The 20,184-nt window shown below is 48.3% G+C and overlaps 1 protein-coding gene across 2 annotated transcripts in view; it reads left to right on the top strand.

Annotated features, from left to right (window-relative positions):
• The window catches only part of RNF38 (ring finger protein 38), a 153,701-nt gene that overhangs the window by 118,938 nt on the left and 14,579 nt on the right, over positions 1 to 20,184 (top strand). For both annotated transcript variants that reach the window (XM_054986254.1, XM_054986255.1), the window contains exons 7-9: positions 481 to 642; positions 1,575 to 1,681; positions 19,579 to 19,663. In XM_054986254.1, coding sequence (XP_054842229.1) covers positions 481 to 642; positions 1,575 to 1,681; positions 19,579 to 19,663 — 354 coding nt within the window. The remainder of the gene's footprint in view (positions 1 to 480; positions 643 to 1,574; positions 1,682 to 19,578; positions 19,664 to 20,184) is intronic.

The raw sequence follows: 20,184 nt of genomic DNA, 5'->3' as shown, positions 1-20,184 counted from the left end.
CACATCCCTCCCTCCTGCCCCACTATGGACTCTGGAACCTTAATTTCTGGAGGATGTCTGGAGACCGCATGGAGTGAGCTGAGGGAATAGTGCCCCTCTTCCTTGTCGTGTGATGTTTTTGGCAGGAAAGCACCAAAGAGAGGAGGGGCGCTTCTAGTCTTCTAGAAAACCCTGGAAATCTCTGCAGCTAGCCTGTGCATGCACAGTCCCCAATGTGTGCCTGCTCAGAAGACCACTCAATGAACAACAGTTATAGGTAAGTGCAACCCTGTTGATTCATTATCCACGTAGGGTTCTTAAAGTACAGGAAATGTTCAAATGTATTTTTCCCACATTCCTCCAATTCGCTTTAAAAAGCTTGTTTTCTACAAGATAGTGTGACCTATTTAACAAATGCAAGAAATAATTCTTACTAGCAAATATAGCAACAATTTAAATTTCTCATATGTTAAATTCAGACTATTTTCTCCTCCACTTTAGCCTCTTCAAAGGATAGAAAATGAAGTGGAGTTGCTTGGAGACCATTTACCTGTAGGGGGTTTCACCTATCCACCTTCAGCTCATCCACCAACATTGCCTCCGTCAGCCCCTCTGCAGTTCTTAACGCATGATCCTCTACACCAAGAGGTGTCCTTTGGAGTAGTAAGTGATGGCTTCAGCGTTATGCTGTGATTCATTGTACCTTTTTTTGGTGAACTCTGCTTCTATGATGTACTCTGCACCTGCTCTATAGCAGTGATCTTCAGCCTTTCCAGATCTGGGACTCAGTTTAGCTGCCCAGATGGGAGCATGAGGTCCGCTATGCTGCAATCATATAATAAGAAGTCATGTGACAAGATAATGGGCAGGGGGCAGAGTTATGACTTCATGAGCATCAAGACTAGTACTGTGGGCAGCAGAGTGGAAGAAGCAGGAAACAAACAGTACCAGAAGATGTCCTGCAGCTATCAACAAGCCCCCGGTCAGAGCCATGGTGAATCCTCCATCATTGAGTGACCTTGCATTGCTGTCCTGCTGGTGCCTTCAGCATATAGAAAGAGTGGACTTATAGCACAGTCAGGGCCTTCTAAAATGTAACACAACCCCCTCAGCTGGTCTGTACACATGAACATATGCTGTACACTTGAGCCAGAGCATTGGTCCATTAAGGTCAGCGTTGCCTACTCTGACTGGCAGTGGATCTCCTGGGTCTCCAGTAGAGGTCTTTCACATGATCCTTTTAGCTGGTAATGCCAAGGTTTGCACCTGGGACCTGCTGCATGCCATAGCCCCCTCCCCTTGCCCTGGTAGGTGCTTATGACCCCCCCCCCCAGGCCACTGTTCTCGAAGCACTCTGGTAATTTGATTTGAGTACATAAAATGTACAGCTATTAGAAATGGTAAATGAATTGGGAATTACAACATTATATCCAGCGGATAAGTTCATTTGGATAGAATTGAATTGTTGAGCGAGGGAAAGTGCACCATGATAAGCTAATTTGCAATGTAATCAAAAGTGTTTTTACCCCACAGGGCCAAGACAGGCTTCATTTTACAGTTTATTAGACTATAACATACTCTTTTTCTCCCTCCAGCCTTACCCACCCTTTATGCCTCGAAGACTTACAGGACGCAACCGATATCGATCCCAGCAGCCCATACCACCACCTCCTTACCACCCCAGCCTATTGCCATATGTTCTGTAAGTCTGTCTTGTCTTTGGGACCTGCTTTATTCCATGGTTTGCAATGAATAATGTCATTTTACCAGAAACCTTGGCATTATCCAAAAAACCAAAATGCTTACATGTATCTTCACTAATGAGGACTTAAGAGGTAGCTGGTTTTGTCACTAAAAAATATGTGGAGGCGGCTATTTTAGGGTGCTGCCTGTGGCCATGATACAGAACCCAGGAAGAAAGCACTGTGGGATTTTCTTCTGCGGTGAATGAAAGGCATCCAAGAGGTGTATTGTGTTTTTAATATCGCTGCGATTGATGGCAGTGAGACTCACTCAGGAGTATTTCCCCAGGGGTTGTGCCCAGGGTTTCTAATTTAAAGTATGCAGAGAAATTAGAAAATGGTGGCTTTGGCCAGTTGTGATTAAAAACACAAATTGGCAGTTCTCTATAAGCCCTTGGTTGACTTTTCATTACCAGAGACCAGGAGCCTCAATGTTTCTGGGTCTCTCCTCAGGTCCTTTCTAGGAGATGACCACTGGGAATTCTCAGTGAAACTTAGATTCTCAGACGTGGCCTGTTTGGATCAGGAGTGCCCCAAAGAAGGTCACACTAGTGCAAAAAAAAATTGCACTGGGGAAAAAATAATAATAATCTGAGTTGGCCCTTATGCAGCATCTAAGTTTCACCCAGGAACATCCAGCACACATCTGCTTTATACAGTCAGGGTCATCTGGGAGAACTGTTATTTCCCATTCTCTCCCTAAGGGTTTAAAGAAAGGCATTCTGATAAGAAATGTTTAGTGTTCCTGGCATTTGTATTTATTTGTCACACCTAAAACTTCTGTTGTGTATGTGTGTTATGTGCCATCATGTTGCTTCTGAGTTATGGTGACCCTCCAAAACATCCTATCATTAACAGCCTTGCTCAGGTCTTGCAAACTGAAGCTGTAGCTTCCTTTACAGTCTTTTTCTTTTCCTACTACTTCAGCTTTTCCTAGCGTTGTTGACTGCCGGGGAGTTTTGTCTTCTCATGATGCAACCAAAGTACAATAGCCTCAATTTAGTCATTTTCGCCTCCAGGAAGAATTCAGGCTTGATTTGATCTAGAACCCTCTTATATGTCTTTTTGGCAGTCCATGGTATCCATAAAACTCGGCTCCAGCTCTGCATTTCAAATGAATCAATTTTTATTCTGTCACTTTTCTTCTTTGTCCAACTTCTACATCCAGCAATAATTCCTCACAGTTAAGGATCTATTCTGCTTCCTTCATGGCTGCCCTTCCAAGTCTCAGTTTCCTTCTGATTTCTTGGTTGTGGTCTCCCTTTTGGTTAATGATTGAACTAATAAATAGATATTCTTTTAATTATTTTAGTTTCTTTTTTATCAACTTTAAAGTTGTGTACTTCAGTAGTCATTATCGGTGTTGTCTTGATGTTCAGCTGTAATCCTGCTTCGGCACTTTCTCTCTTAACCTTCATCAGTAGTTATTTCAAGTCTTCACTATTTACTGCCAGTAATGTGGTGTCATCTGCATACCTCAAATTCTTAATGTTCCACTAATTTTCACTCCACTTTCATCTAAATCTAATTCAGTTTTTCTTACGATCTGCATATAGATTGAACAGACATTCTTGTCTGACACCTTTTCCAGCTGGAAACCATTCTGTCTCCCCATATTCTGTCCTAACAGTATCTTGTCCAGTGTACAGGTTGCGCATCAACGCAATCAGATCTTGTGACTTGCCCATTTCCTTTAAAACCGTCTGTTATGACCCTTACTTTCTGTAGGGTAGATTTTTCCATTAATCTTTCCCTTACACCCTCTGTCACCAGGAATATTATATTCCAAGATATTTTATGTTTTCCCTTTAGTAACGTGCCTAAGCGTCAGGCTCCTTCGTGGTTCTATGTGGCCCTGAGGATAGGAATGGGATATAGCAATGACAGTTACTCTGGGATATAACAAAAACAAAATAAACTTTTATTTTGTCAGGAAGCGTATCGGTTTCATAAAAGTAGTTCTCAGATCGTCTTCGTCCTTCTGTGCAGCCCCACATTGGGACTGCGCAGGCGCAGGCCAGCCGCGGAAAAGATTTTTCTAGCTCTAAGAGATGTGAGGGGGACGTTCGGATCCACCGCGCATGCGCGCCGGTGTTCCCGCCAATTTTGAATGCATATATATCCGAACGTCCCCGGCATTCCCTCAGTTCCTTTTTCGCCGCCGTCGAAAAGGTTCTATTGTCTAGCGTTCATTTCAAGCGTCTCTTCGGAGTTTTGGATCGTTTCTTCTGCTGGTCGGTATTTTCCCCTTGTCATCTGTCGGGAGATACCGTTCATTATGTCGCAGACATCTTTGTTTAAAAAGTGTCATAAATGCGGCACTAAGATGACCCATTCGGACGGCCATGAGCTCTGCCTCATCTGCCTGGGCGAGGGGCATGTTGTCGAGCGCTGCTCCATTTGTATGTCCTTCACTCCGAAGGCAAGGAGTGATCGGAAGGCCAGGCTCCGTGCCTTCTTGTGGGATGCCAACCTTCTCCCCCCCAAGCCGTCAGGCTCTTCGGGAGATAGGCCGCGCTCCGCCGCTCCGTCACCGGCGCCGTCTCGTAAGTCGCCAGAGCCGCTCCCCTCGGAACCGACGGGGCAACCCGTTCCGGAGGCCCGACCTGATTCCGGTTCCGGGGATCGTCCTTCGAGCCGGAAGGCCAAGAAGCGTTCCGCTCCCAAGCCGAAGTCCTCCTCCAAGCCTTCGGTTCCGGAGGCTGTTTCGGAACCCCCGTCCAAGAAGGCCAAGGCGAAGTCGAGGGCCAAGGACCGTGCGTTGTCCCCAGCTCCGACTGTGCTGCCTGGTTCTCCGACCGAACCAGTCCTGATACCCGACGATGTGGTGAGTCTCCACACCCCGTCGCCTCCTTGCACGCCTCCTCCGTCGGTTCCCGAGGAATTTGTGCCGTTTCCGCCTTTCCCGGATCCGTTCCAATCTTTTGAGCGCTCCCTGCCGTCCGCCCCGGCGCCTTCAGAGGCCTCCGTTCCACTGCCGTCTACCTCGTCGGTTCCGATGCCTCTTCGCTGGCCTGCCCCGGTGCCTGCTCCTCTGCCCCCTTGCCAACCGGTCGCGGGGGTTGGGAACATGACCTCCTGGCAGGATTTTGTGGCGTGGTTCCAGCAGTCGCTGCCCTTCCTGCAACATCCGTCGGTTCCGATGGTCTCCGTTCCGGCTCAGCCAGTCGGGCTCCCAGCACCCGCTCCTCCACCTCCGGGCTTGCCTCTGCGACCGCCGGTTCCTGCAACTTATCCGTCGGCCCCGACCGCTCACCGGTCTTCGGTTCCGACGCAAACCTCGCCGGAGTTTTCGGATTCCGAGGATGATGAAGGTCTGGCGTCACCGTCGGAGTGCTCTTCAGACGCGGCCTCGGATCCTTCCCCGGATGACACCGTGGGTGGGCCCCGCTCATCGTCCCCGAATGACGATTACAGGCTATTCTCCGAACAAATGGTGCGGATGGCCGCCGCGCTGGAGATAGACGTCTCCTCCACGACCTCCAAGCCCAAGAGTAAGCTGCTGGAGGCGCTGTATTCCGGGTCCCCCGCGTCGGTGGCGTTTCCCCCTGTGGAGGATTTTGTTGATAACGCTCTCGCGCTCTGGCAGACGCCGGCGTCCCTGTCCGCGACGGCAAAGAAGGTGGAACGGTACTACCGTTTAAAGCAAGATGATTGCCCGTACCTCTTCAATCACCCGAAACCCTCGTCGATCGTGGCTGAGGAGGGTCAGGCTCGGTTCCGTTCCGGTTCCTCGTCGGCCCCGGCGGACCGGGAAGGCAGGAAGCTGGATGGCGTGGGCAGGAAACTCTACTCATCCGCGTCTCTGGGATTCCGTATTGCCAACTTCCAGGCCATAATGGGATCCTATAATCTATTCCTGTGGAAGAGGCTGTCTTCTTACCTCTCCGACCTCCCGGAGGATCGCCGCCACCTGGTTAAGGCCCTCCAAGCCGAGGCCGTGAAGCTGTCAAAACAGCAAATGACAGCTGGCAAGGACGCCGCCGACTCTGCAGCGCGAGCGATGGCAACTTCGGTGGTCCTGCGTCGGCACGCCTGGCTCCGGTCCACGGCCCTGCCTCCAGAGAAGAAGGCGAAGGTGGAGGACTTCCCGTTCGAGGGGCCCCAGCTCTTCTCGGAGAAGACGGATGAGTCCCTCTCCCTGATGAAGAAGAATCAGCAGACGGCCAAGTCCCTCGGGGTCGCCCCCTCAGCCCAGTCGTCGGGTCCGAGGTATCGCTATGGTCGGTTCCGATCCTACCAGACCCCTTACCAGCCTTACCAGCAGCGTCAAGGGCGCTTCTTCTCGGGCCAGTCCTACGGTCACCGATCCTACTCTGCCCAGCAGCGTCACCCTTCCAGGCGCTCCGGCCGGTCCAAGGGCAGGCAACAGCCCTCTTCGCCCAAGCCTTCGACCTCGGCGCAGAAGCCCTCGGTCTTCTGACTGCGCCTGAACGCTCCCCCGTTGGCCTCCGAGGGTGCTTCCTCTGCTGCCCAGTTTCTGGACAGGCTTCGACCTTTTTTGCCCTGTTGGCAACGTGTTACTTCTGACGCTTGGGTCCTGTCCATTGTGGCCCATGGTTACAAGTTAATGTTTACGGATGCACCCCCTCTCTCTCTCCCTCCCCGTTGTTCTCCATGTTGTGATGTTGTGTTACACAATAATGTTATGGAGTTGGTTACCAAAGGTGCTGTCCGGGTGGTCAATGTCTCTACTTCCCCCTGGGGATTTTATTCCAGATACTTCCTTGTGGATAAGAAGGGTGGAGGTTCCCGGCCCATCTTAGACCTTCGGGGTCTCAATGGTTATTTGAAGGCTGAGAAGTTTCGCATGCTGACCCTGGCGCGAGTCATGGAACTCCTGGAAGTGGGCGTCTGGCTGGCCATTCTAGACCTGAAGGATGCCTACTTCCACATTTCTATATTTGAGGGCCACAGGAAATACCTGCGGTTTGTGTATGGGAATTCTGTGTATGAATATACAGTGTTGCCCTTCGGGCTAGCCTCTGCACCCAGAGTCTTCACAAAGTGCATGGCCACCGTAGTGGCATACCTGCGGTCCCAGGGTTGCTTTATCTACCCGTACTTGGATGACTGGCTCCTGGTGGGACCCTCGCCTGACTCTCTCCAGGCCCATATTGCCCTCACTTTGTCCGTGCTGGCTAGGCTGGGCTTGGTGGTTAATGGGGATAAGTCTATCCTGACCCCAGGCATGGCCATTAGGTTTATTGGGGTCCATTTCAATTCCCTGCTGGGTAGAGCCTACCTGCCCCCTGACCGGTTGGCCAGGCTTTCCGCTTTGGCCCGGCATTTTATGCATTGCCGGTATCAGACTGCCCTTTTGGTTCAGACTCTGTTGGGCCTTATGGCCTCCACCACAGGGGTGGTTTTCTTTGCGCGCCTGCGTATGAGGCCTCTGCAAAACTGGTTTGTCCGGAGGTACAACCCCCTCACCATGGGTCAGCACCAGAGGTTTTCCATCCCCAGGGTGGTGCTGCGCTCTCTGGCCTGGTGGACTGTCCCTGGGAACCTGTCTGAAGGTTGTCCTTTCGGCCCCTTCCTAGCCGAGGTCACGGTTTATACCGATGCCTCCAACTTGGGATGGGGGGGGCGCTGTGGACAGCTTTCGGCTCAGGGCATCTGGTCCCCATCTGAGGCATCCATGCATATCAACCTTCTTGAGCTTAGGGCGATCCGTTACTCCCTCGCTTCTTTTGCAGATGCCATTCAGAACAGGAGGGTTCAGGTCCTGTCGGACAATACCACGGCCTGCTACTACCTCAACAAGCAGGGAGGGACGGTCTCGCTCAAGCTCTGCAAGGAGGCAACAAATCTATGGAATTGGGCCATGGTCAACAACGTCCTTCCCAGAGCCGTGCACATTGCCGGGGATCTCAACACCTCGGCGGATGCGCTGAGCAGGGTGTTTCTGCCTCAGCACGAGTGGTCCCTAAACAGGGTTTACCTCGACCAGGTTTTCCGCACATGGGGCACGCCGTTGGTCGACCTCTTCGCCACTGCCCGCAACAAACAGGCCCCGCTGTTCTGCTCCCGGGCCGGCATTGGCCGCCACTCCCTAGGGGATGCCTTCCAAATACCTTGGTCCCCAGGGCTCTTTTATGCCTTCCCGCCCTTTCCGCTCCTGTACAAGGTTCTTTCCAGGGTCAGGGCCTACCGAACCCGCTGTATCCTCGTTGCCCCTCGGTGGCCTCGCCAGGATTGGTTCCCCCTTTTGCTCTCCCTGTCCCAGGGGCGATGCCTCCCCCTGCCTCACGCCCCGGACCTCTTAACCAGGGACGGGGTGTGGCATCACGATGTGGCTGTACTGAATCTGGCTGCCTGGCTTCTGGGCAACCGGGAATGAACCTCTCTTCTGGGGTGCTTGGGGTGATCTTGAATGCCCGGAAACCGTCCACCAGGTTGTCCTACCAGAGGAAGTGGTCACGTTTTTCCCGGTGGTTGGCCCCAAAGGGGGTTTCTCCCTTTAGTTGCCCGCTCCCTGTCATCCTGGACTACCTCCTGGATCTCTGCTCCCAGGGCCTTGCGTTTTCCAGTATTAAGGTCCACATGGCTGCAATCTCTGCCTTCCATGAGCAGATTGATGGGAAGACAGTTTTTACTCACTGGCTTTCCAAGCAGTTCCTGAAGGGCCTGTTCAAGACCTTCCCTCCTAGGGCCCATCCCATTCCACAATGGAGTCTCTCCCTGGTTCTCTCCCAGCTGATGCTCCAGCCCTTTGAGCCTCTATCTTCTTGTCCCCTGCCTTTGCTCACTCAGAAGGTGGCTTTCCTGGTGGCAATCACGTCCTCTAGGCGTGTTGGGGAGCTGTCTGCCCTGCGGTGTGACCCTCCCTTCCTGCAGTTTTTCCCTGGTACTGTCATGCTCCACACTAGCATGGAGTTTCTGCCCAAGGTAGTCTCAAGGTTTCACCTACAGCAAAAGGTGTTCCTCCCTTCCTTTTTTCCAACACCTTCATCCCCAGGGGAACGAGCATTACACACATTGGATGTAAAGCGTGCTTTATTGTTTTATTTACACCGCACCAAATGTTTCAGGAAGTCTCCTGCCCTGTTTGTGTGTTACTCTGGCCCTCGCAAGGGCTCACCTGCTTCTGCCCAGTCCATCTCTCGCTGGATTGTGTCTACGATTAAACTTTGCTATCAGCATGCTGGAGTCCAGTGTCCCTTGTTGGTTACCGCTCATTCCACTCGAGCGCAAGCTGCTTCTGCTGCCTTCCTACGAGGAGTGCCGCTCCGGGACGTCTGCCAAGCTGCGACATGGTCCACTGCAGACACTTTCATCAAGCACTATTCTGTGGATGTGCATGCACGACGTGACTCGGCTGTGGGCACAGCTGTCCTGCAGTCCTTGTTCAAGTAGACACTCACACCCGCCCCCATTGGTGAGATGCTAGTTACTCTCCCAATGTGGGGCTGCACAGAAGGACGAAGACGATAAACAGGGTTTCTCACCTGTAACTGTTGATCGTCGAGTCTCTTCTGTGCAGACACACATTCCCTCCCGCCTGCCCCGCTGTGAGTGCTTGGTTTCTTCCATTGTTTCTCCGGCGGCTCAGGTGAACTGAGGGAATGCCGGGGACGTTCGGATATATATGCATTCAAAATTGGCGGGAACACCGGCGCGCATGCGCGGTGGATCCGAACGTCCCCCTCACATCTCTTAGAGCTAGAAAAATCTTTTCCGCGGCTGGCCTGCGCCTGCGCAGTCCCAATGTGTGTCTGCACAGAAGAGACTCGACGATCAACAGTTACAGGTGAGAAACCCTGTTTTTCTTAAAGTTACTTCATTTAAACTCATTCACACAGATCTCTTCTAAGGCTTCACACACAGTTAGCCTCTTTCTCTAACTCAATATTTCTCACAGACATGCTTAAAGTTACTGAGGCTGCACACAGCTAGCCTGCTTTCTCTTTTATTCACAGAAATATTAAACCTGCTCAGGCAGCACACAGCTGGCCTCTCTTTCCCTGACTGAGTGTTCTTTCACAAACATGTTCAGTTCAGGTTCCATACAGGTTATATTTCTCTCATAAATACTTCAACATATTTGGGCAGCACACCGCTAGCCTGCTTTCTTCTGACTCAAACTTTTCTCTCTATTCTCAGTCTAAACTGCATTCACTCCGCCCACACGCTCAGTCATCAGTCAATCATATCACTCTTTCATCTCTTTCACCCCCACTCTTCACCTATATCACACGAAGCATTTAAAGACACATGGACACATTTACTTAAAATCATTACACCATCCGTAGCTTTTTATGATTCACACAGTCATATATAAAACACAAACTGATTTTCTTCTGAAACTCAGAATGCTCCAAATGTCAGTTCTGGGGACGGCAGTCCATGGCAGATAGACTCCCCGAAACCCCTCACAGCAAGCACGCCAGTGCATTGGTTGAAAAGGTCTTTATTCAGAGATCCATTCGTTCATGGGTACATCCATAGATGGGAAAAGTTCGCAGGAATGTGTATACAAGCATATGCACTATTGATAAAAGGAGCACTATTCCCCCCTCCCTTTGAGTAGTTAGCATTTAGGCACGAGAATCCTAAAAAGTTTCATGAGAACACAATCAAAAAGAGTCCAGTAGCACCTTTAAGACTAACCAATTTTATTTTAGCATAAGCTTTCGAGAATCAAGTTCTCTTCTTCAGATGCCTGATACAGAGACTGGTCAAACACAGAAGAGCAGAGGGAAGAGGCAATTAGGGGGGGAGGGGGAGGGAGCAATCAAAACATTCCTTTGCTAGTATATGTAAACATCTCCTTTTGGTGTGTGTATCAGTTGGCTTCAAAGGAGTTTGCCCTGTTAGTTTGTAGAAGCCAAACAGCTAGACCATCCAATTCCAATGCAGTATGGGCCTTCGATAACCACAGCTCTCCCTGCCAGATGCATCTGACAAAGAGATCTGTGGTTCCCGAAAGCCCACGCCAGGTACCACTGAGCTCCCCCAGATCCCACCTCTGTAAAGGAAATCTGTTACCTGTGGTAATGTGATAACCATTCATAGTCCCTATTCAGTCCCAGCTTGACAGAGTCAAATTTGCATATGAATTCCAGTTCAGCAGCCTCCCGTTGGATTTTGTTTTTGAAAGGTTTCTGTTGAACTACAGCGACCTTTAAGTCTTTGATGGAATGTCCTGGTAGGTTGAAGTGTTCTCCCACTGGTTTCTGGACGTTCCCATTTCTAATGTCAGATTTGTGTCCATTTATTCTTTTGCGTAGAGGTTGGCTGGTTTGTCCAATGTACAGAGCAGAAGGACATTGTTGGCACATGAGGGCATATATCAGATTGGAGGATGAGCAGCTGTAAGAGCCAGAGACAGTGTAGTTGATGCCATTGGGTCCTGTAATTGTATTCCCTGGGTAGATATAGGGGCAGAGCTGGCATCTGGGTCTGTTGCAGGGCCTGGTACCTGTGCTGGTGACTCTGCTGGCTGATTCATGGTTGTGAGTGAGAAGTCGTTTAAGGTTGGGGGGCTGTCTGTAGGCAAGGAAAGGTCTTCCACCCAGGGCTTCTGAGAGAGAGGTATCATTTTCCAGGATGGGTTGTAGCTCACTGATGATACGTTGGATGGGTTTGAGCTGGGAGCTATAGGTGACAACCAGTGGTGTTCTGTTGTTAGTTCCTTTAGGTTTGTCCTGGAGTAGGCTGTTTCTGGGTACTAGTCTGGCCCTGTTGATTTGTTTCTTCACTTCATTTGGTGGGTACTGTAGTCCCAAAAATGCTTGTTGTAAATCTCTTAAGTGTGAGTCTCGGTCGAGAGCATTGGAGCAGATACGGTTGTAACGTAAGGCTTATGCTAAAATAAAATTGGTTAGTCTTAAAGGTGCTACTGGACTCTTTTTGATTTTGCTACCACAGACTAACACGGCTAACTTCTCTGCATCCATGAGAACACAATAGCTTTGTCTGGACAGGGAAAGGCAGAAGATTACAAGGAATCAAAACTCCCTCTTTCCCCTGTGAAGAATTACATTACAGCTGTAAGGTCATTGAGCATACTTTCAGAGATAACAGTTGCTTGTTCTGGGAGTAAGGCACTTTAATTTTCAAGCAGGTTAATATTGGTACTTGATTATGTGACTACAGTACAAAGCACAATCATGAGCAGTGCATGAGATCAGTATATTAGATCAGAGAAACAAATGGCATGGATGGGTGCAGATATGACACCAGTAATCAACGTAAATTTGCAGTGTGATTTCTAGTTCTTCTTCCTTTTCTTAATGCAGCTTGAACATCTGGCATTTGTCATTCCATATATGGTAAAAGACTTTGTTGCTCAAAAAATTTACATCAGTTTGCATGGGAATTTAGTGTAATGGTTGGTAGTTGATGCAATCTTTGAAGCCTCCTTTTTTTGGAACTGGGGTGTAGGTTGAGCATTTCCAGTCTATAGACCATTGTTTTGTTTTCCATATTTGTTGGCATATTTTTGTTAAAATTTTGATGGATTCCATTTCTGTAGCTTGAAATAGCTCTGATATCCCATCTACTCCTAGTGATTTGTTTCTCCTAATTGCTTTGAGTGCAGCTTTCACTTCACTTTCTAAAACTTCAGGTTCTTCATCAAAAGCCCGCTGATGCGGGGAGGGCGGAATATAAATATAATAAATTAAATTAAATTAAAAGATTCTTCTTTGAAGAAGTCTGTCATGCTTTCATACTCTTCAGTGTACTGTTTTCATCTTTTTTTTACTTTGTCCTGGTCAAATAAGGTATTTTTGTGTTGAACTTTCAGCATTCCTAGCCAAAGTTTGAATTTTCTTTCAGTTTCCTGGATCTTGTGGAACAGATCTTCCAGTCTCCCTTTTTTGTTCTTTTTCTTTGCACTGGTTATTGTAATAGTTCTTTTTATTTCTGTGTGGAAGTCACTGAAAAGCTGCATTTCGAATTCTGGTTCCGTTTCTGTCACTTTTTACTTACGCTGCTTCTCTATCTTTAGCACTTTTAAGCATTCCATCAGCAATCCATTAAGGCTTTTCATTTCTTTGCCTTCAGGAATAGTTATTGTACATTCTTCCTTGATGATTTCTCAGGTTTCAATCAAGAGTTCTTCCAGTTCACATTCAGTTGCAATGTGTTCTTTAAAATCTTAAGGAATTGTTTAGATTATATTTTGGCACTGTGATCGTTTTGATGTTTTTCTTCAGCTTTGTTCTAATTTATGCTATTAACAATTCATGGTCTGTACCACAATTGGCTCCTGATCATGTTTTAGCAGAAAACTTCTCCATTTTATGCTTCTGATTATGCTTTTGTTAATGCAATAAAAATCAACTCTCTCTGTTCTTACTCATTGAGAAGATTGCATACACTTTTAATCATTTGCTGTGCTTTTGTATTCAAAAATCAATGTAAAATATTTTTATTTTTTCAGTATGAATCCATATTAAAACTTTCATTTTGGTCATTCCACTTAAAGCTCTGCTTTATTAGCCAGACCAGATTGCAACTGTCTGTTGTATAAGGGAGGATAACAAATGTTCATCGACGGTCTTCCTGTGTAGTCCCACGTGCAGTCTTGCCAATTTCAGAGATTTCTATAACTCAATACCACTAGGGGGCGCCCTCGCCTCTCTGCACTTGTGCATGGCTATCTTTCCTGCCAAAACAGCCCCTAAGCGGCTGGGCGCCCTGACATACCCTCAGTTCCTCTTTTGCTACTGATGAGAGAGGTTCTTAGCTCTTCTCGTTTGAAATCCTTCAACAATGTCGGAAACGGCGCTTTTCAAATGGTGTGTCTTGCGACAGAAAGATGACTTAAGTCCGATGGCCATTCGAGCTGCCTTTACTGTTTGGGCGAGACCCACAACACGCCAGCATGTAAACATTGTTGAGCCTTCACCTCGAAGGCCAGATCAGAGTGGGCGGGAAGGTTACAAGCTTCCTTGTGGAAACGTGCTATGGAGGCTACGTATCCACTGGCTAAGGCACGATCTTCTGCCTCACCCGGTTCCTCCACCGCCCAACCTGGTCCTGCTTCGACCGGCTCGAAAACGCCACACTCCCGCTCCTCTCCTACCCACTCGGAGCCTAGACTGACACCAATCTCAACTCTGACCTCGGTCTGAAGTGCATCAGAACCGACTCCTACCGTCTCAGGTATGGTTGCAGTGGGCTCGAAGACTCCTTGAAGTCGAATGCCCTCGATGTTGGCTGCGGTTGTTTCATCCCCTCAGGGCTGTTGGGATGATGCTCCGGTAAGGGTCTCCGATCCGAAGACTCTCTGAAGTGGCATGCCGTCATCTTTGATGCCCATCTCGGACCGACCTTCACCGTACCAGCTTAGAGACTGTGCCTCGGCACCAACACTATCGGATCCAACGTCAGTTCTGGGATCAGTCCGGTCTGATCTAGAAAAGAAGAGAAAGCATCAGTCATCGAAACAGAACAAAGCTATCTTATAGAGTGTCCTTCTAGCTCTGGATCCCCCTGAACGGTCGGAGGATGTTGGCTCCGAACCCCTCGGGAAGGGACATTGAGGATCAGGGGATCACTCATCACCACGCAGTGCTCCTCGCTCTGAAAGTAGCCATGAGAAGGATGTCACTCTGGTGGAAAAAAACCCCACCCCAGGGCGTCCTAGATCGCTGTCTCGTGGCTCTTGGTCTTCTCAATCATCTTACAACTTATCTTCACAGATAAAATCTTACAACTCATGAATACCTTCCTATTCATAGCAGGGGTGGAAGGCGGTTTCAGATTTGATTTTCCCTCTGTGTAAAGCCTTTACACAGTAAAAGATGACCTCTGTCCCTGCCTCTCTGTCCACCCACCACCTTCATCTCTAGTAACTGAAGAGATACAAGCGAAGCCCAAACGAGTCTCTGTCGGCCCCATTAGATAAGGAGAATAGACAGCTGGAATGCAATGGGACGCAAGTTTTATACCTCTGCGGCCTTTGAAGTGAAGATTGCAAATTATTCTGCGATGATGGCTGCCTATCAGCTCCTCCTTTGGAATAAGGTGGCCACCTTTATACCTAAACTGCCAGAAGATCAAAAGATATTCCTGAGAGTCATTCAAGAAGAAGCAGTTCACCTTTCCTGCCACCAAATCAATGCCAGCTGAAATATGGCAGACACGTTGACTAGATCCTGTTGTCCTTCGCCGTCATGCATGGTTGAGAACCACAGCTCTACCTATGGACACAAGACGTCACTGAGGAAGTCACTGATAAAGCCGATTTATTGGGCTTTTATTCTAAATTATTTATGGTAGAAAAGGAGGACAGGGGCCTTCGGCCCATCCTAGACCTTCGTAGCCTGAACAAATTTATTAGAGTTCATAAGTTCAAAATGATACCTTGTAGGCAGTCCTGACTTTATTACCTTCTAACGCTTGGTTCATGGTTCTAGACCTGAAGGATGCTTATTTCCATATTAACAAATTTTCCGGAACATAAGTTCTTTTGTTTCTCCTATGGTAACCATGTTTTTCTCCCATTTGGATTATCCACTGCTCTGTGGGTCTTCGCTAAATGTATGGCAGTAGTAGTGGCCCATCTAAGTATCCAGGGGTGCTGTATCTTTCCCTACCTGGATGATTGGTTACTGGTTGGAAATTCGGCTGAGGATGTAACTAGACAAGTTTCGGTTACTTTGACCACTTGCCTTTGTCTGGGCCTCTTCGTAAATCAAAAGAAGTCCAAGCTTACCCCTTCTAAGGTTATCCGGTTTATAGGATCCAATCTGGATGGTACCCAGAATGCAGGATTCTTGCCCCAAGAGAGAGCCATAAGGATTAAGACCCTTATCAAGAGACTTAAGAGGTGCCACTTTCAGTCGGCTCAGTTCATCCAGACTTTATTAAGGTGTATGGCATCTGCCACTGCAGTGGTACCTCTGGCTAGATTGCATATGCGCTCCCTACAGCTTTGGTTTACCTCAGTTTTTTCCCCAGACAGGGACCCTCAACATAGGAGGTTTAATGTCCCTAGGAAGATCCTCCATTCCCTAGAATGGTGGTTGGTAGATGCTAATCTGTTTCAAGGTGTTCATTTTGGTTGTAAACAGCCACAAGTGTCCATCACGATGGATGCCTCTAATCTGGGATGGGGAGCTCATTGCGAAGGATCTTATGCTCATGGTGTGTGGGGTGATTCTGAGAGTCAGGAGCATATTAATCTTCTAGTACTGACAGCTGTGTTCTATGCCTTGGCTTTCTTTTCAGATATGGTGAAGAACAAGACCATCCAGATTCTCACAGACAATACAACGACTGTTTTATATAAACAAGCAAGGGGGGCACAGCGTCTGTGAATCTGTGCAACAAAGCGGTGAGAATCTGGAATTGGGCTACAGATAATGTGATGTGGTTGCTGGCAGTTCACATCCCAGGAACAGGCAATTGAATTGTGGATCTTTTGAGCAGGTTACATGGGGACAACCATGAGTGGTCCCTTCGAGGCACTTCCCTAAACCCTGTTTTCCTCAAACGGGGTTTTCCCGATGTAGACCTTTTTGCCTCCGAGGAAAATCACAAGACTCACAAGTTTTGTTCCAGAGGCGGCTTAGGCCGCGGGTCTCTTGGGGACACGTTTCAACTCGAGTGGTCGAGTCACCTCTTCTACGCGTTCCCCCCGTTCCCCCAGATAACCAGAGTGATCAGCAAAATTCAGTTGGACAGGCCTTCAATCATTCTGGTAACCCCTTTTTGGCCACACCAACCGTGGTTTCATGCCCTGTTGCGACTACAAACTCAGATGTACAGCTTTACGGCAGAACTGGACCTATTGTCCTAGAGGGGAGTGTTCCATCACAGGATAGAGAAACTCGGACAGCTTGGCTGATCAGTCCAGTCTAGTTCTTTCCTCTGGAGTAGCTCACGTCTTACAGAATGCAAGGTGATTGTCTGCTCGTCGATCTTATGCTGTTAAATGGAGAAAGTTTAGTAATTGGTGTCTAGAGAGGAATTCAGACCCCTTTGTCTCCTCTCTACCAGAAGTCTTGGACTTTTTGTGGGGTTTAAAACAAAGGTTATCGGACTACTCAGTTAAGGTGTATTTGGCAACTATCTCCGCCTTTCACCCCCCGATAGACCATAAGACAGTGTTTTCTCACCACACTGCCAAGTTATTCCTTAAGGATTCAAACAATGTTTCCTCCTGTTAAGACCATAGTTCCTCAGTGGTCTCTGCCCTTAGTATTGACCAATTTTACGTCTAAGCCCTCTGAGCCCTTGGCCATATGTTCGTTACGTTATCTGTCAATGAGGGTAGCCATTTTAGTGGCCATCACTTCGGCCAGGAGGGTGGGAGAATTGGCTGCTTTGTCGTGCGAACCCTCTTATTTGAAGGTTCACGCTGAAAAGGTTGTCCTTGGGACAAAAATTGAGTTTCTACCTAAGATAGTTTCTAGTTCTTACCTTTCTCAGGAAATATCCCTACCAGTATTCTTTTGTATGCAAGGTTCAGATGCTGAGAAAGCACTGCACTCTTTAGATGTGTGTAGGGCGATTCTCTTTTACTTCGATTGAGTTAGATCTTTCAGGGTGGATTCTCACCTGTTTGCATGTTTTTCGGGTCAAAAGAAGGGTAAGAGGGTGACCTCTCAAACCCTGGCTCATTGGGTGATCCAGGCTGTACTAATGTGCTATGAAACTGCTAACCTCCCTTGTCCGCTAGGAGTTCATGCTCATTCCACTAGGTCTCAAGCATCGTCAGCAGCTCTCCTGAAAGGTGTCTCCAAGACATCTGCAGAGCGGCGACGAGGGCTTCAGCTGACATGTTTGTCAAATACTATGTGTTGGACGTCCTGGACAGGAGAAAGACAGCAGTCAGCACAATGGTCTTGCAGTCGATCTTCTCGTAACTACTACTTTCTGCCTCCACCCAGGTATTTAAGCTTTATAATCTCCCATGTGGGACTGCACAGGAAGACCGTCGATGAAAAACAGTGTTGCACTTAACCTGTAACTGTTGTTCATCTAGGTTTTCTGTGCAGGCACACATGCCCTCCCTCCTTCCCCGCTAACACTCTTGGGACTTACCTTGTAGTACAGCGGCAAAAGAGGACTGAGGGTATGTTGGGGGCGCCCCACCTCTTTAGGGGCTGTTTTGGCGGGAAAAAGGGCCGTGCATGCGCGCAGAGAGGCAAGGACACCCCCTAGTGGTATTGAGCTATAGAAATATCTGAAATTGGCAGACCTGCGCATGCGCAGTCCCATGTGTGCCTGCACAGAAGACCTAGATGAACAACAGTTACAGGTAAGTGCAACACTGGTTTTTTTTTTCAACCTTCCTTCAACATCCTGTTACTACTTACCTTTTGACACTTACAACAGTTGGTTGTGTGAACATACCTGAAAACACACAAAGCTATAGATTTAGTCCACAGGCACCCACAAATTCACTCACCAGTCAGCAGACACCTTTGCCTGGTTGCTTGGTAACAGTATGAGAGCTGCCTGCAGTTGTTTATCACCTTTTTACTTTAGAGCCTCCCTTCCTCTGTGATAAAGGGCGGGTTATGCCTCATTGACACTGGTTTGGAGAAGATAAGAGAACAGGAACCACTCTTATTGTTCATCTTTGTATCAAATGGGAGAAATTCCTGCCCCTCCCCAAGCCCTCTGCCCATGCCAGAGCACCGGGCAGGGGTGGGGATGATGGCCATGGCCAAGCACTTTCTGACATGCAAGCTGAGCTCATCCCAGAGAAAGCCCAAGAGAACCAAACTGAAGCAAGGGAATGGAATCTCCCCTAACTTAGCCTAACAGAACCCGTGTCCTTCACAGCAACCAGGCACTGGGTACAGCCTGTGGGGAAACACCACAGAACAGGATCAAGCAGCACCCAGCCACAAGACTAGGCATTCTCTTGCTTCAGTTAGCTTCTGTTGAGCTAAGTTGCAACAGCATCCTTTGCTTCAGTTCGATTTGGATGGAATGGACGTGATTCTCTGATGTTTTGATGGTCCTCTTGCTTCAGTTTGGTTCTGGGGGGATTCCATTCCTGTGCTTCTATTTGGTTCTGTTGGGCTTTCTCTGGGATGAGCTCAGCTTGCATGTCGAAGTGTGCCTTGACCATGGAAGCCTTGGCTAGTACTATAGGAGTCAGCTTTGATTTTTTTTCCCCCCTAGGAAACAATGGAATGTCTGGGGGCACCTTGTTCAGGGTTCCATAGAATTCCCCCCACCCACCCCTGGGGTCCAGTTTTCCTGAAACTTTGGGAGTCTTTAGGGGACTGTCAATAGTAGGTCCCCTGAAATGTTGGTGGGGTTTGCATGAAAAATGTCACTTCCAGCCCCCCCCCCCCCAAATAGCCCATAGATACTTCCCTGTAGGGAATAATGGAGATGGGTTGGGGGCTCTTAAAATTTGCCCCTGCAGCCCAATCTTCATGAGACTTGGGAGTCTTTAGAGGACCGTTAGGAGTAGGTATCCTCTAATTTGGTGAAGTTTTGTTGAAAAATAACCCCCCCCCCAGTGATTTTCCCATAGAAAACAATGGCCAATTTTTCCAGAAATAGCTGGACCGAATTATAGAATCTATTCGGAATTCAGGGAGTTCTGATTTTTTTCCTCAGATTTGGTAGAAAAAATTGAATTTACCACAAAAAAATTGGTGCACACACATAGCACAAATAAATACTGGCTATTGATCTGGTCCATGTGTCTGTGAAATCCTGTTCAGTCTGTCTGATCCAACGCTGCCTATTTCAGCTGGCACTGGCTAAATGGAGATGTCAGGGATTACATATAGAGTGGTGGTATTAAAAACTATTTCTGATTTCTCAGTTCTAAAGCTTCTGTTCTAAAGCTATCCTTTTTTCTTTTCTTTTTTTAGTAAAGTGATTCGTGCTAGTACTAAATCTTGGTGCTTTCTTGTTTTTTCTGTAGCTCAATGCTCCCAGTGCCACCTGCAGTTGGACCCGCCTTCAGTTTCGAGTTGGATGTAGAAGATGGGGAGGTGGAAAACTATGAGGTCAGTCAATACTTTGCATGTGTTTGAGGAAGCCCATGAAACTGTAGTTATGTTTGTTTTTCCTTTTCTTAGCTAGTTGAGAGCTGGAGCCACTACATGAGACCTGGGTGGGGGAGGACATGATGGTTGCCTTGAATGCACTGACCCCTCCTCCGCCCCCACCAGGGTTCTCGGTCCTTCATCAGCCCCGGGGGGCGGGGGGGAGGAAGTGTGGCGTTACTCGTTCGAGGATCTTTCTCCTTCAAGCCACTCCGCACCCCAAAGACAGCTGGTATTGATTGTGTAGGCCTGACATGGGATGCTGAGGAGATGCTGGTTTCTGTATGGTGTACTGATTGGTGTCTAGAGCACCAGCAGCTACCCTGTTGAGTCTGTTGGAGGGTCGTGTCAGGGTGGACCTTGGAGTACCCCAAGCTGTCCATATCGATGCTGCTGCCTCCTCAAAGGCTGCGGACTTAGGGTCTTCCATGCCAGTACAGAGACTCTCCCAATTTGTATCAGTGGGCCACACTAGATTCGAT

This window comes from Eublepharis macularius, chromosome 8 (genome assembly GCF_028583425.1).
Source record: "Eublepharis macularius isolate TG4126 chromosome 8, MPM_Emac_v1.0, whole genome shotgun sequence".
Lineage (NCBI taxonomy): Eukaryota > Metazoa > Chordata > Lepidosauria > Squamata > Eublepharidae > Eublepharis > Eublepharis macularius.
The sequence above is the reverse complement of the archived record's forward strand: the minus strand, read 5'-3'. Positions and strand labels throughout refer to the sequence as shown.